This window comes from Argentina anserina, chromosome 6 (assembly GCF_933775445.1).
Source record: "Argentina anserina chromosome 6, drPotAnse1.1, whole genome shotgun sequence".
Taxonomy (NCBI): domain Eukaryota; kingdom Viridiplantae; phylum Streptophyta; class Magnoliopsida; order Rosales; family Rosaceae; genus Argentina; species Argentina anserina.
The window spans coordinates 12,514,136-12,530,498 of record NC_065877.1 but is presented as its reverse complement, the minus strand read 5'-3'; the positions used below and the strand labels follow the sequence as shown (position 1 = coordinate 12,530,498).

Genomic DNA, 16,363 nt, shown 5'->3' with positions numbered 1-16,363 from the left:
GCAGTTGATTCTGGACTCACCATATTCCACAATGGAGAAAGAGATTCAGTAGTCAAATTTATTATATTTAGAATTTATGGTTTGGGTGGGAGGTGAATGGTGTTGAAGACTTAATAGATAAATACCACAATTAGGATTTAACATGGAGGAAAGATTCTTATGAGTATGCAGTATGTGGGGAAGAAGTTATGCCTCAGGGCTGAGTGGCTAACTATACAAGTTGGAAGCAATATCAGTAAAGAATAAGGGTTTAGTATAACAAAATGATGGGAAATTGGAATAGCTAGATGAAATGATCTTTGCAAATATGTCATGATGGTACATTTACCATTCTTGAAATTTTGCCATATAGGAAATGTCTGCACTGTTTTAGTTTAGCTGATACTACCACTGATCCAAATAAGAAAAGAAAAGAGAAGAATACATTAGCATTAGCATACATGCCTGATTACTTAACATCAAATTATCTATATATATATTGGTATACCCATATCACCACTTAACTAAGGTTTTACACCAATCAAACTATCCATCACCAAAACTTACAAAATAATATACAATCCTGAACCATATGTTCTCAAATCCTAAGCTGTCTAAGATCTGAAATGGTTATATGCAAGAGTATATACCTATACTAAGTAATTCTTCTTTCTATACACTACCACATGCATAGTCCCTTGTCCCCAATGTATTTAGAGGGCATCATAGAAAGAAATTAATATTGGGAAGACCAAACGCTGTGGCATGAATATATATATATATATATATATATATATATATATATATATATATATATATATAGCCTGCCATGCTTCTTCTAGGTGGTCTTCTTATTTGAGATATCACGCCACAAAGTCTGGCAACAATTGTGCTACAAACCTCTTTCGATTCTGGATGTCGATGCTTTCGTATCCAGCAGAAGAGTGAGGAGCTGAAGTATTCATGGTTCCAAACTGATCATTTGCTTCTCCAATGTGATCAACTCTTCTTCCCAATTGCATGTTTTGGTTTGGTAGAAAAGTTTGGTGATGGGCACCTGACAAGGAGAGGTTTTCACAATGAGGAAGACCAAGAGTGAGAGACACACCATTGCCTGAGAACCGTGGCGTGAATTGGTCTGCATCGAACCTCCCAATTTCACCAATTGGGTATTGTCCAAAATTCCCAATAAAATTGGTCTGTCCTCCCATGAATGAGTATTCATCTCTGCTCTGCCTCTCATCCCCAAATTTCATAGAAACTTGGTCATTGCTCACCTCTTGAGGCTTGATATCCATATGGTTCATCATACTATTTGGGGAATGCATTATTTCAATGCTCCTTGGCTTCTTTGGACTGCCTTGTGTGATGCCATCCAATTCTGATGATCCGATGAGGCTGAATCCGGACTGGTTCCGAACAATGTTTGTGGGAGATGTTGAAGCTGAGGACATTGACATTGATACGGATGGAGGAGCAGCAATATGATTTGTGGAAGACTCTTTGGAATTGAAAGTACCATTGGTTTGGTTGTGATCAGTTGCAGGACTTCTCTCTTGTGGAGGTGTGGACTTTGATGCAGAATCCTCATTGCTCTTGGTCATTTTCTCAGATGATCCATTAAGCTCATTCTCCTTGATTTCCTCCAAGTACATTTCCTCCACCATTGGCTTCCACAGACGAACTCGAGCATTTATAAACCAATTTGAAACCTGCATAATGATCAGTACTAAAACTTATTAATACAATATCCCGGCAAATAAAGTTCTTCCATTCACAAACTATTGTATGCAATCTCTCAGACGATCACATTGTTAAAGAATGACTATAGAGTGTTGAAGGAAATAATACTGACGGAACTGAGTAAACATATAAAATCTGCAAAGGTTTTACCTGGCTCCTAGTAAGCCCTGTTTGCTTTGCAAGCAAGTGCTTGTCTGAGTCCTTTGGGTAGCTGTAACAAATAAAAATCAATCGCTGTTAGTACCGGAACATGCATGAATGTGATAGACAATTGAGACTAATTAACTCGGAGGAGAGAAATTATGAGAGTGCTTACGGGTGCAGGAAGTGTTCGAAAAGCCAAGCACGAAGAACAGAAACAGATCTTTCAGGCAATCCCCTCTGGGGTCTCCAAGCATTGTGCTGGATCATTCCCAACTGTTGGAGAGCTCTTTGCTGTCTCAGCTGATGGTCGACATATTTTAGCCTTGAACCTTCAATCTTCCCCCCACTGCAATCCTCTTCACCTAAGCTCTTGTTCGCGGCTCGAATTTGGTTTGTGATTGCATCTTTCAAGCACCTGAATTGCTTTGAGATTGTTTGAAGTGCAAGAGCTGTGTATGTTCTGGCTGAACCAATCCCGGCTGCTTGCTCAAACGAGGAAATCACCATTTGCATCTGGCGATGGTATTGTCGGTACCTTTGATCCACCTAATTAAATCAACAAACAAAAATGTTAATTACCTCTCTGTTCCTAGATAGCACGTAAAAATTTGGAAGTTCCTTTAGAAGAACATAGATTCACACTTCTCTAATGCAAAATTAAGCATCCATCTAACATAACATGTCAAATATCTCAAAGTGATACGAAAAACCCCAAGTATAAGAAAACCTCTCAATCATCAATTCATCATCAAGAATTAGTACTAAACTAATATGCAAATTAACTATGAATTAGCATACCTCATCAAGCATGTTGATGAGCTTTCCCTTCTTCATCTGAATTTCCTGCCTCTCGGCAGTGCTTAGCTCAACAGCACGCTTCCCACTATCTTGATCTCCACCGACCGAACTCTCTCCGGCGGCCGCCATAGAAGACTCAGCCATGGACTTACTCTGGCTCCCATTACCCTTCTTAGGCAACTCAGTCCTCATCCCACTTCCAACGTTGACAACCTCATCAAGAAGCTCCTGTGCAGCCTTCAAGTACTTGGAGCTCAGCAACACGCTCTGCATACCCGAAACCCCATTAGTCACACCCGAAGCCGAAGAGTTGGAGCCGCTTGAAACCCGAATATCCTCACCAGTCGGGACATCCCGGTCAGGCGCCCCACGGAAGGACCCAAACCCTGGCTGCTGGGACGACGACAGGCTCAGTGACAAACCCTGCTGAGCGCGTGGGGTGTCACGCGCGGAAGGGTCGATTGAGTTCCAGAGCGCGTACTGAGTCTGAATGCGCGGCATGAAGGCGTGGAGAGCTGCCATGTCGTGGTGAGGATGCATGGCCTGCGAGTTACTAGGGTCTTGAGACGACACCGTAGGGAGCGGTATGCCGACAAATTGCTGGGTGTGGGAGGGCGGCGCGTGGGGGTGAGTAGAGCCCTGAGCGAGCTGATTGGCCCCGGCTGAGGAGTTGAGGAAGACAAGCTGTTGGTTAGTGGCTGCTGCCGACGGTGACTGTTGATGTTGATTAGTATCTGAGTACTGGACGTAACCGCCGTGGTTCATGAGGACTAAAGTCTGCAAGCCGCCGTCGGGGGATTGGATTTCCGAGTTACCATGAAAGTACGTCGCCATCGAAAGTTGATCTGATCAGTGGAGATTGATGTATTTCTTTTGTTGTTGTTATTGTTGAGGTTTACTACACTGAAAAGAGACTACGTTAGTATAATAAGGGCTTGATCACATCATCATCATACACACACAACCAACTAACCCCATGGAGGAAATTAACAAACAACAACGTACACAAAACCAAATGAACACGCCACTCGCTCTTTCTCTCTCCCCCTCTCTTCTGTCTCTACCATGCATATAAATATAGGTATTTCTCTATGTACATGTAGTTGGAGTGAAACGATTTGTAACTTGTGAATCGGAGGAAGTCAATTATGTCCATGGATTTGGGAAGTGAGGGAATTGGTGGGAAAATGAAGATAAATCAAATAAGAGCGTGCAAATATCTGATCAGGTCATACACGTACTGATCGGATACTCAAGCTCAGAGTACGAATCTCCTCTTCCCTTGTAAACTTGGCCCTAAACCAAATCAGATCGGAAGAAAACAGTACAGATGACATCGGCTTCTGGGTGTTGTTTCTTGATCATCAAGCAGCATGAGAGTTACTGCTCGAAGAAGTAAGAGAAAGGGAGAGTAGGATATGGAGCTGTGTTGGCTTTATATGGAGATAAAGAGATGTGGAAAGAGAGAGGGAGAGAGGTCGGGTGATTGAGAAAGAGAGAGAGTGAGTGAAAGGGAATTGAACGATTATAGTATTTGTTGAATAAAAATATTAGTACCTGCTGGTGTGAATGAAATCTGATGAGTATACACGTGCTTCATGATCACAATCTCTGCACTGCAAAGGAAAGAAGAATTTCAATAACAATGACACAAAATCCATGAAAGGTTTGGAGAGAGAAAGAGGATCAGAGAGGGAGGGAGCTAGAGACTGGTGAGTATGAGCAGTTATGGCTACAACACATGAGAGGTAAGTAGATATGGAAGATTGACATGTACATGAAAAGAGAATTCAAGCACCAAACAAACCTACCTGTCTATAACCATGTGTGATCTGTGTATCTATCTATGGAATATTGGGGTTTATGATTTATATCAGTCCCTTCAATTCATAAACATAATAGAGAGAGAGAGAGAGAGAGAGAGCAAACTCTGTCAGACTCAAAATCTCTGCAACTTCCCCCACTAAAAAGGAAGTAAAGAGAGAGATGGGGTTAAAAAGGCAGGTGATTGAGAAAAAGAGACCCATCTTTATTTATCACTACATTATCCACACACTTATGATCATGACTGCCATTTTTATTTCTCCTTGGAACCAAAGGTTAAAAATGATAAACATTTGGTTTAATTTTGTGACAATTACATTTAGTATAATTAGCTTTTAATTTATCACTTTGTTGGGTGAAGTACCTGCGAATTGATCAAAACTAAAGAGAGCTTGTGATTTGACCCTCCCTTTTCAGATCATCTGATGCAGCCAGGCACTCTTTGATGAGAAACAGAGAACTTTTTTCAGAGAGAGAGAGAGAGATGGGTGTGCTGTTTTAGACAAAATTATGTATAAAAATATGACGAAATTTTATATATTTCATCAAAGTTCATCAGAAGATACAAACAGCTGAAAAACGAGGAAACGTCTTCTTCCACACCAAAGCTTAATAAAAATAAAAGAAGGGGGGAAGGAAGGAAGATGATGAAGAAGTGGGGGTGTGGAAGGGTCCTATTCATCAATTCAATAATAAATATCTGCTTGTCTTTTTTCATGCTGTACACAAGTTTTTTTTTTCTTTGTGATATTTTTTGTGGCTGGAATCCAGAGTTTGAAGATAAAGCAAATTAATTGCCAAGAAACACAGGACCAACCACCATAACATCCACTTTAATGCCTATGAAGGTAAGGTGTGTTTGTCTTTATTATTTACCCCACAAATAAAGCATACCTCTATATTATGCATGAGTATAGAAAATTTGAAAAACACTACACATATTCCCAATTTCATTACTAATCCATTTGTGACCCAATAAACAAAACTAATTTGGATTTAAAATAAGAAAACGGTGGAAAATTAGCTATCGAGTCCCATAAAGGAAGGAGAGCCTAAAAAAATAGTTTCATCTCTCTCATAGCAAAAGGCCAAAACCCTAGAGTGGAGGCAGCGGCGCGCTTGCTTCGGCAGGCCGACATCGGGAAAAATGGAGAATTTTTGGTAGGGCTCGATCGCGGTTTCTAAGCTAGAAAAATGGAGAACTTTCGGATCCAATTGTCTGCGATTTGGATCTAGGTGCGCGTTAGGACATCGGCTTGCGCGTGGGTGAGAGATGATCAGGGGGTTGGTGGTTTCAGTGACCGGTGTTGGTGAATGTGGAAGGCATCGACATTCTTTCCTGCTCTTGATTGGCGGGAGGGCTCAAAGCTCACTTGGTGCGGTTTTGTACCGGGTTCTCTTGGTGTCGACGCCGTGACCTATGGCTTGTTCCTTGCTATGGCGGAGGGGCGGGTTCGCCTGTCGAAATCCAAGCATCGGACTTTTTGATTGGTGGAACTCTCGACCATTCCTTACGACGAGCTTGAAGGGTTTGTTGGGTTTGTGATATGGGCCAGCTTTCATCTAAAGTCTAATGGGTTTGGGTCGTTTCCTCTCTCGACATATTTCTTTCGGCCTTGTACGACTTATGCCACATGCAGTCCTCTTCTGAAGGGGTTTGTGGATTTTAGGGTTGTGTGGCTTTATTTTCTACATCTAGTATTCTAGCAAAAGCTATAGCTGGTTCTCATTTTTGTTTTTTCTTTTGATTTCACTATCACTGAGAGTAAGCAAATTGATGTCATGGGGTCGATGTGGTAGTGTCCAACGTCGTTAGTTTAGACTTGAGGGAGTTACTATGCTTTGGTTTTTGTTTTAGTGTTTTTCCATTGTTCTTTTCGGAGTTTTCATATACTTTAGTTTGTTTGATAAGTGTGTTTTGCGCCTTTATTTGCTTTCTTAATTGTTAGCGTGTATAAGAGATGGTTTGTCATCTCTTGTACTTGATCCTTGTGGTCGTGAAAGGGCTTTGCCCAATGAAGTAGCATTCATTCCCCTAAAAAAACGGTGTTAAGTTCTTTTTATACATATCCCTCGATTGAGCATATTCACTACATCGCGTGTGTGAATGCTTAAGATTAGATGGTACGATAAAGATACATAGTTTTCATCACATATAAATTTTTTTGAATACTTAAGATTGCATAGTGTACTTACACTCCGATCATACAAAAACTTTTGATCGTTTAATTATAATCTTGAATATTTTATAGTTATGCCTTAATATTCTAAAAAAAACTAATTAACAAGTGTGTTTTCATGTGCTCTTAGAACATCTCCAACAACTTGTCTAAAACCCAAATAATCTCTATTATATAAGAAAAAAAAAATCAATTTTTAGCTCCAACAGCTCCTCTAGACTATTATCTATAATAGAGAAAGTGAGAAGAGAGATAAACAAAATCTTTAAATTTGTAGATTTTTCAAAATATGTATAATTTTCAAAAAAATCTTTGAACTTTATTTCTTACCAAAATAAATTCACTCTTGATCCTAAAAAAATAACAAAAAAATGAATGATTTATCATTTTTCTCTTGGTATAAATTATGACATTATGAGATTTAATTTAATTTTCATTGAATTATACACATTTACATTTAATTTTATACAATAGTATATAAGAGTTGTTAGAGTGAAGGTACATATATTGGCCTCCATATAGTTGATGAAGATCCAAAGGTGTGGAGGACAAGTCATGAAGATTTGATATGCAAAAGGAGAATTGAAGTTGTTTCCTAATTGGACTAGGAAAAGATTATGGTTTATTTTTCCTACCAAAGAAGTCTCCACCGATTTGATTATGGGTAGATTGATATATATTTGGGAATATTTATTTAGTTAAATGGTGTTTGGGAATTGTTATAGAAAAGGGATTTATTTTAAAAGGTGTATTCCATATTTATATGGATTTTTTCCTTTTCTATCTAAAGTTGTATTAGGAAGGGATTTGAGTTTAATACCTATTTGTGCTAGGGTTTAGATGATGGCCGGCTGGTATATATAGGATATATATGTGCAGTAGGTTTGTGAGCCTTCAAGTACACACGGATAGAGAAGAAATAAGGTGAAACCAAATAGAAGAAATTTCACAAAAAGGAGAGCTTAGTGCTAGGAGATCTGTGTGACTCCATTGAAGACCTTAGTGGCAACATCAACGTTCTTAGTGAGGTTGATCATTCGTGTGACTACAACGATCTTAGTGAGGTTGTATCGACATTTGAAGCAACGATCTTAGTGAGGTTGTTTCATGCTTGATTATGACTATCAAGTAAGAAGTATTTTTACTTTTGAGAATAACATTATTATTGATTAAGGTGTAATCATTGTAATATCGTTTATTCAATAGAAAAGTAAAATTCTTCTACATATTCCGCTGCTATTACTCGTTATTGTTCTATCTTGTATTTTCAATTGGTACCAGAACAGGTCACTAGACGTACTTAGTGAGATCTGTGGGATTAAAGATGGAACGTCAAGGATTGAATCAACCACCCATGCTCTACAGTATGGATTTCGCTCAATGGAAGCTTCAAATGAGATCCTTTATATATGGTATTGATTTTCATGCATGGAGAAGCGTTGAACGTGGATGGAAACCTCCAATGAAAGATGTTAATTCAAAAGCTACTGATGGGACATCCACTGGTGAATTAAAAGATGAAGATGAGTGGACTGAAAAAGAGATTAAGGCTAGTGAAGGAAATCACAAGGCACTTAACGCTCTATATGCGTCAATGAGCAGAGAAACAAGGAAAAGAGTTCAGAATTGCGTTACAGCCAAACAGGTTTGGGATAAACTTTGTGTTTTAAATGAAGGTAATGATACTGTAAAAGAACAAAGATTACAACAATATTATTCTGAAATCGATGCCTTGAAAATGAGAGATGATGAAACTATTGATGATTTTTATAGTCGTTTTACTGATCTCTCTAGTTTATGTGAAAGCCTTGGAAGACCGTTACAAGAATCTGATATTGTAAGAAAAATATTACGGTCTCTTCCAAAGTCTTACAGGATGAAAAAGACAACGATTCAAGAACAATATAATCTCAACACATATTCTGTGGACTTGTTGATTGGAAATCTGAAGGCTTGGGAGATGGAGCTTGAAGAGGATGAAAGACCGAAAGGTAAGAATTCTAAAAATATTGCTTTAAGTGTTACAAAAAATCCTAAATCAAGCTCTGAGGAGGCTGAAAATAATGAACTGTTGATTTTAGAATTTGAGAAAATTTTGAGTCAGAGAAAGTCAATTTCAAATGAACAAAATAATCAAAATTCTAGGAGGAATTTTAATGGAAATAATAGGCGTTTTGAGAAACGTAATGATAATTACTCAAAAAATAGGTTTGTGAGCCTTCAAGTACACACGGATATAGAAGAAATAAGGTGAAACCAAATAGAAGAAATTTCACAAAAATGAGAGCTTAGTGCTAGGAGATCTGTGTGACTCCATTGAAGACCTTAGTGGCAACATCAACGTTCTTAGTGAGGTTGATCATTCGTGTGACTACAACGATCTTAGTGAAGTTGTATCGACATTTGAAGCAACGATCTTAGTGAGGTTGTTTCATGCTTGATTGTGACTATCAAGTAAGAAGTATTTTTACTTTTGAGAATAACATTATTATTGATTAAGGTATAATCATTGTAATATCGTTTATTCAATAGAAAAGTAAAATTATTCTACATATTCCGCTGTTATTACTCGTTATCGTTCTATCTTGTATTTTCATAGAGTTAAAACCATTTTTTATAGAGATTTAGTGTTTTCATCCTTTATAATAGAGAATTTTAAGAGGAGCTGTTAGAGATGCTCTTAACTAGGGTGGATCAATCCGGTGTACAAAACTTTGAGTTCAGTTTAGGGTGTGGAATTTTATTTTGGTGCTTTTACGGGATGGAAAGTTGACTAATTAATGATCAGAGTATTACTGATTTTTAAGTTATATTTATAGCTAGCTATTGTACACTAAGGCCGGGGATACCTAAGTAACTAAAAGCCAGACTCGGACGTAGTACCACCACTCCAACATGACGCAGCTAGTACGACTGCTATGAGCTATGAGCCTTGCCCATTTCTCAACACAACAAAAAGCTCATGGAGTGGATGAAGTACGTGGTGGAATACAAATTACATATTATGTATTAGAAACACGGTGCACCACAAGTGGTCGAGTTAGTATGTAACAACTTTGGTGAGGAACTTTAGGCTCCAATTATCTCGTTGATACTAATTTGAATTTTATCTAATCATTCTTTGTTTGGCCAAAGGAAGTAGTTTGACATGATCTCTTGCTACATTATAATTTTCAAGCCTCTAAAACATTTAAGTACCGTGTAATCTCAAATATTCTCAATCAACAAATTTAATATCATGTGTACGTTGGACATTTAGTAGTCGTAAACGAGCAAAATGGATCACACGAGACTTAAATCTAATCAATATAAAACTTTATTAAAATGAGTACTAAATTCAAATTATATGGACAGCCGCAAAATGCTGGCAAACTTAATTTACGATTGTCAAACAGTTGTGATATGTATTAAATTAGAAATGATTGAATCTCTAACCTAGTTTAATTATATCTATTATTTAGACATACTAGCCTAAAGCACGGTTAATCTTCCCACTCATTAATATTGAGATGAAAACTGATTATCATGTTCCTTAATTTTCTCAACTACTATCCAATATATTTCTCTTTTTATTTTTTTTTTATTTTTTTTTACCATAGTACCATTCCAACATGTTTGTTATATGGACTAATTTATTTATATTAAATGGGGTTTTTGAAATTTTGAAAGAATGTTGAATATATTGACACTAAAAGTAGGGGTGTTAATTGAAAACCGAAAACCGAAAAAAAAACCGAACCATAACCGAACCATAACCGAAAAAAACCGAAGAAAAAAAAAACCGCACCAAACCGCAAAAAAACCGCACCAAACCGAAAGATTTGGTGTGGTTTTGGTTTGGGACGTTTGGAAACCGAAACCGAACCGAAAAACCGAATATATATATATATTATAAAGAAATTATATTATTTATAGATATTTTTAATATACATAATTAAATATGTTATCGATCGAGACCCAAACTTTATCAAAATTCGGTGAATTTTTTACCATATATGTATTTATATATGCTGATCACATCCGACGGTCGAAATTTCATAATTTGAATTTTAGATATTGGAACCACAACATGTCTACTAATGTGGTATAACTTGTTTAGTGGTCTTTTTGCAAATGTATGCAGTTGTGAAGCAACTATATCTTATAAATAGAATTTTGCAAATTTGTCCGCATGATGCGTTACGTATAGTGAAATATGGTTATAGTAAAAAAATCACATATTTTCGATAACGTTTGTGTCCCGATCGAGGCGGTCAACCTTTTTTACGTTATTATCCCCTATGGGTAGCCTTATCCCTGGAACGTAAATTTTTTGAAAATTTTACACGATCTGCTACATTACATATATGTAAGAGTGTGTGCATGAAAAAATCCACCAAAACTAGTCAAGAAGGAGGGGGTAAGAACAAATTCACTTAATTAGATGAAATTAAGTTAATGTTGACCACATCGATCGAGACCCAAACTTTATCAAAATTCGGTGAATTTTTTACCATATCTGTATTTATATATGCTGATCACATCCGACGGTCGAAATTTCATAATTTGATTTTTAGATATTGGAACCACAACATGTCTACTAATGTGGTATAACTTGTTTAGTGGTCTTATTGCAAATGTATGCAGTTGTGAAGCAACTATATCTTATAAATAGAATTTTGCAAATTTGTCCGCATGATGCGTTACGTATAGTGAAATATGGTTATAGTAAAAAAATCACATATTTTCGATAACGTTTGTGTCCCGATCGAGGCGGTCAACCCTTTTTACGCTTATTATCACCTATGGGTAGCCTTATCCATGGAACGTAAAATTTTTGAAAATTTTACACTAGCTGCTACATCACATATATGTGAGAGTGTGTGCATGAAAAAATCTACCAAAACTAGTCAAGAAGGAGGGGGTAAGAACAAATTCACTTAATTAGATGAAATTAAGTTAATGTTGACCACATCGATCGAGACCCAAACTTTATCAAAATTCGGTGAAATTTTTACCATATATGTATTTATATATGCTGATCACATCCGACGGTCGAAATTTCATAATTTGAATTTTAGATATTGGAACCACAACATGTCTACTAATGTGGTATAACTTGTTTAGTGGTCTTATTGCAAATGTATGCAGTTGTGAAGCAACTATATCTTATAAATAGAATTTTGCAAATTTGTCCGCATGATGCGTTACGTATAGTGAAATATGGTTATGGTAAAAAAATCACATATTTTCGATAACGTTTGTGTCCCGATCGAGGCGGTCAACCCTTTTTACGCTTATTATCACCTATGGGTAGCCTTATCCATGGAACGTAAAATTTTTGAAAATTTTACACTAGCTGCTACATCACATATATGTGAGAGTGTGTGCATGAAAAAATCCACCAAAACTAGTCAAGAAGGAGGGGGTAAGAACAAATTCACTTAATTAGATGAAATTAAGTTAATGTTGACCACATCGATCGAGACCCAAATATTATCAACATTAGATGAATTTTTTACCATATCCTTATTTAAATATGCTGATCACATCTGACGGTCAAAATTTAATATTTTGAATTTTAGATATTGGAACGACAACATGCCTACTAATGTGGTATAACTTGTTTAGTGGCTTTTTGCAATTGTATGCATTTGTGAAGCAACTATATCTTGTAAATAGAATTTTGCAAATCTGTCCGCATGTTCTTTTTATTTCGTTAAGAATTAAGTAGATAGACAAGGAAAGAAACTCCGATTTTCTTTACAAAAAAACCGAAAAAAAACCGATATAAACCAGAGAAAAACCAAACCGAACACAATTGGTTTTTTTTTCAAAAAGTGAAAAACCAAACCGAACCGAACCGAATAAATAGAACGGTTTGGTGTTCGGTATCACTTATAAACCGAACCATTCAAACCGATTAACACCCCTAACTAAAAGATGACCTCCAATTATAGTAGTGGAGATGAATTTTAAAATACATTTTCTCATATACAACTTTATTTATTTATTTTGATAACATACCACTTTATTTATGTTGTGAAATTTTTTGTAGGTGGCCTTTGAAGGTCCATATAAATGCTCATCAAAATTAACAACGAAGACAATACAAAGAAACAGATAAATGCGGCATTCATTCAAAATAAATGAGCACAATTGACCAATCCAAGAAAACCCTAATGAAAAAGTGAAGGGTACGGACAGTAATTTAAATTAATGAGTTTAAATAATTACCTCCTCATTCAGTGTCGTCCCATGTTTAATCAGAGGCATGCAGCACACCCTGAAGGAAAGAAAACTACCACTAAATTAATTAATCCCATCTGCACAATTCCCAGTTTCGATTTCCCAAACCTTAATTCACCTGAAGTTTTTCTATCACCATCTGTAACAATATGACGGAATCAGAATCAATTGTGACGAAACTTTGAAGTTCCTGATGTTAAAAGGACATTACCAAAATTATATATATATTATGTGTGTGTTAAAAGGACAGCATCATTCATTTTTTTAGTTTCGAAAAATAATAATACGACATTCATTTTCAGAATCTACAGGCAACATCACATATAATAATATAGGGTTTCTGGAGTAGTGAGCATTACAGGCTTTCTGGGGGATCAACTGTCATCTCCCAAATCGATATCAATGAGAGTAATGAATTTTTTTCTCTACTTTTCCCAATTCCCATGATTGAATCATGAAAGGTTTTAAAATCTGCATACATCTGCAGGAATATGACGTACACAGCAAGAGTTTACTCTTTTTTTCCATCGCCGCTGAAACAAAAGCCGCAGTCATAAATAGTGTGCTAACTATGTTAATGTCAGTCGATTATCCGAAGTACCTCATTGGTCTGGTACCACCCTTCACGTAGGACAATGGAAAGAGTAGTCGTCTTTGGAAAGAGCCAGTCATGCGTTCAACCTTCGATGGACAATAACACTCCATCCACATCTGATTTAACATTTTTTCACAACCGATCAACTATTAGCTACCTACCTTATATACTAGCGAGAGTTACCTCTGTCAACTTCAAATCCATATTATTTATACACCCACCTACGTACGTACCCCAGTTTCTTTCATTGATAGGGTTCATGTTTCGGACGTCGATCGTGAGGGCGAAAGGTTTGGGACTCGGCTCTTCTCAGGCTCTCAGTGGAGGTGGCATGGATGCATCAAAAGTTTGTAACATTTCTGTTGATTGATCGATATCATTACATGTTGTATTTCAATTTGTCACGGTCTTGGTAATCTACCAAGAATTGTATGCTTCTTCAATTAATTATTGGTCGATGATTACACTAAAGTCATGATATCATCTTAAACACAAAGTTGAGGATACGACTTGAAATATATTATCATCACGATAACTCATCGGATATTCTGTACTCAGTAATATAGTAAACATGGCTTTTGATTTCTTGTACACGGGGGGTACCAAATGTCCCCTAAATGGTATAATTAGTTGGTGAGACTGAGAGTTTGAGTCATAGAGGTGGCACATATCACATCTTTAAAGTAACCCTGAATCCAAAACTTATCGACCATATTACTGTGCACGTATTGTCCCACTCCCCAAACACGTCTAAGCTTAATATAAAAATATCGAAGTGGGAAAGGCCAATTGGTCTATCCATTTCAAGTTTTCAACAAACATATATAAATACACACACGCACAGTTGTAATGAGACTCCTGGCATGGCCTGCCGTTTGTCTCTTCCTTGAGAGCTCCCTAATTCCTTTTCATAAGAAAATGACTACAAACGAAGAAAACATTGGAGAGCTTCGGATTTGCTACATAAACAATTCCACACAAGTGTGACAAAGAGGCTAGAAATAAGATTAGAAAGGTGGAAGTCGGTATGCGGAGATAGAAGCAGAAGCACGTGTGCAAGAGTTTCAATCATCAAAAATAGATTCAGTTCCATCATCATCATCAAATATCTATGCCATTCACAACCCGTCCAATAACCTATAATATATAGTTCTCTGTCATCACCATCATTTTCCTCTCGAACTATACAACATTTGTAAATTTTCAAATTTTGGGTATAGCTGATCGATATACTATACTATAAAAGGAAAAGATAGTTGAATGAAGAGTGAAAACGATTATTGAACTCGTATGTTACCTTGGCTTCTTAATTCTTTAAAAACCGCCGTGGATTTTTTTTTTGTTGAGAAAAATGAATTATTTCATTAGGCATCAAGCCAACATCGACCAATTATTACAAGTAAAACCTAGGCACAACAAACCCTTTCGTCGGACATAGGACGTTCCCAAGGTCCGCGGGTTCATCAACCTTGTTCAGAGACAATTTGGAGGCTAATCTAGCAGTCATTGATGCAACATAAGCTATCAGAATAACCATGGGAGCTCGCTGCATAGCCTTGAAACCCTTACGAAACTCTCAAACCCTAGAAAACCCTAGGAGAGCGAGAGAATAAATAGGGGAGATCGCGGTATATTCTTAGGTTATTTTTAAACAAAAAACTGCCATGGATTTCTTTGGCATCTATTTGGTTTTATTAAACACAAGCCTTTACCCGTGTATAATGTTTATGGACTTGCACAATTACGTAAAAAATTATTAATATTAGTTTTATCAACGTTATTTAGAATTTATAACTTACCCCTATCTATTACCCTAATTTTTTAACCACACATTTCTCTTTATTTTATTATTTTATTTATTTTTATTTTTGGGAGCTTCTATTCATACATCCAAAAACGTTAATTAGACATCTTTACTCAATAAACCTCAATTTTTTTTATAGATACCTAAAATACTATTTAGACCTCCAAAGTGATCATAAAATGCCCATTATCTAATTTGATATATTAAATTATACTACTATCTATTAATTTCTTTCATATTCTATTTTAAATTCATTTATTATATACAACTCGAAAAATGCATAATAATTACACAAACTATCTTCTCAAATTAATTCGATCATTTTCCACTCGTTTTCTAAATTCATAATAAATCGGTAAACTAGATTTTTCATTCATTGATAGTAACATCAACGTATATGAAATAATTTAACTTCTAATTAATGAGTTTTGTTCATCAACGTATATGAAATATTCTAACCTCTAATAAACGAGTTTTTTTTTTGCTCAAATCGAAGTTTATGAGAAATTCTAGATCCCAGATCTGAATCTGACCCAATTGGTGGATACCCTTATCGATTGAACTTGACACCTCCACTACAATAGTCATGTTCCCTCCGAACTCCAACTGGATTAGAGACGTGGTTGCCCAGACGTGAGGGCCCCGACGTCATAATTCAGAAGCAGTCACTCTACCTTGAAAACTCTAATTAAAAAGGTTCAAACAAAGGTTCATAATCAAAATTTTAAAACAAATAAGAACAATTAATGACATAATTGAATCCCAACATTTTTCTCTAGATTGTTTTCTTCTTTTTAAAATACGGGATATATATATATATACAGGGCTTCTCGACTGCGGATGTACGGTCGCAGCTGTCCCGCACAATGCGTGACACAACCCGCCTCAAATATTAACCTAATTTCTACAGTAAGTCGTGCGAGGACCACTATTTAAAGAAATATACCAAATTTTTTGGCATAATGTCTTTTGAAAGTAGCCGACCCTACCTGCATGAAAACGACACTTCTACAATCTCCATACCAACTCAACTCCGAAGCCTCCATGCGCCCCACAATTTCCCAAACT

At 36.5% G+C, this 16,363-nt stretch overlaps 1 protein-coding gene across 3 annotated transcripts; it reads right to left on the bottom strand.

Moving 5' to 3' along the window:
• Positions 1–498: 498 nt before the first annotated feature.
• LOC126797951 (BEL1-like homeodomain protein 1) lies at positions 499–4,632 on the bottom strand. Of its 3 annotated transcripts, XM_050524727.1 has the most exons (6): positions 4,476–4,632; positions 4,222–4,280; positions 2,665–3,567; positions 2,039–2,412; positions 1,873–1,933; positions 499–1,691 (listed from the first exon to the last, which is right to left on the bottom strand). In XM_050524727.1, exons 3-6 carry the CDS (start codon positions 3,496–3,498, stop codon positions 843–845), a joined length of 2,118 nt encoding a protein of 705 aa, XP_050380684.1. In that variant the 5' UTR covers positions 3,499–3,567; positions 4,222–4,280; positions 4,476–4,632; the 3' UTR covers positions 499–842. The 3 variants fall into 3 exon arrangements, with proteins under 3 accessions (XP_050380684.1, XP_050380685.1, XP_050380686.1); XM_050524728.1 differs by lacking the exons at positions 4,222–4,280; positions 4,476–4,632 and adding an exon at positions 3,670–4,069; XM_050524729.1 differs by lacking the exons at positions 4,222–4,280; positions 4,476–4,632 and adding an exon at positions 3,906–4,069.
• Between the last annotated feature and the right edge of the window lie 11,731 nt (positions 4,633–16,363).

Bases quoted from the DNA above. Each gene is read 5' to 3' on its own strand.
- LOC126797951 (XM_050524727.1), bottom strand. From the start codon at position 3,498: ATGGCGACGTACTTTCATGGTAACTCGGAAATCCAATCCCCCGACGGC. The intron at 2,413-2,664 runs GTATGCTAATTC...TGATTTAATTAG, and splicing joins TCATCAACATGCTTGATGAG to GTGGATCAAAGGTACCGACA. The intron at 1,934-2,038 runs GTAAGCACTCTC...TATTTGTTACAG, and splicing joins TTCGAACACTTCCTGCACCC to CTACCCAAAGGACTCAGACA.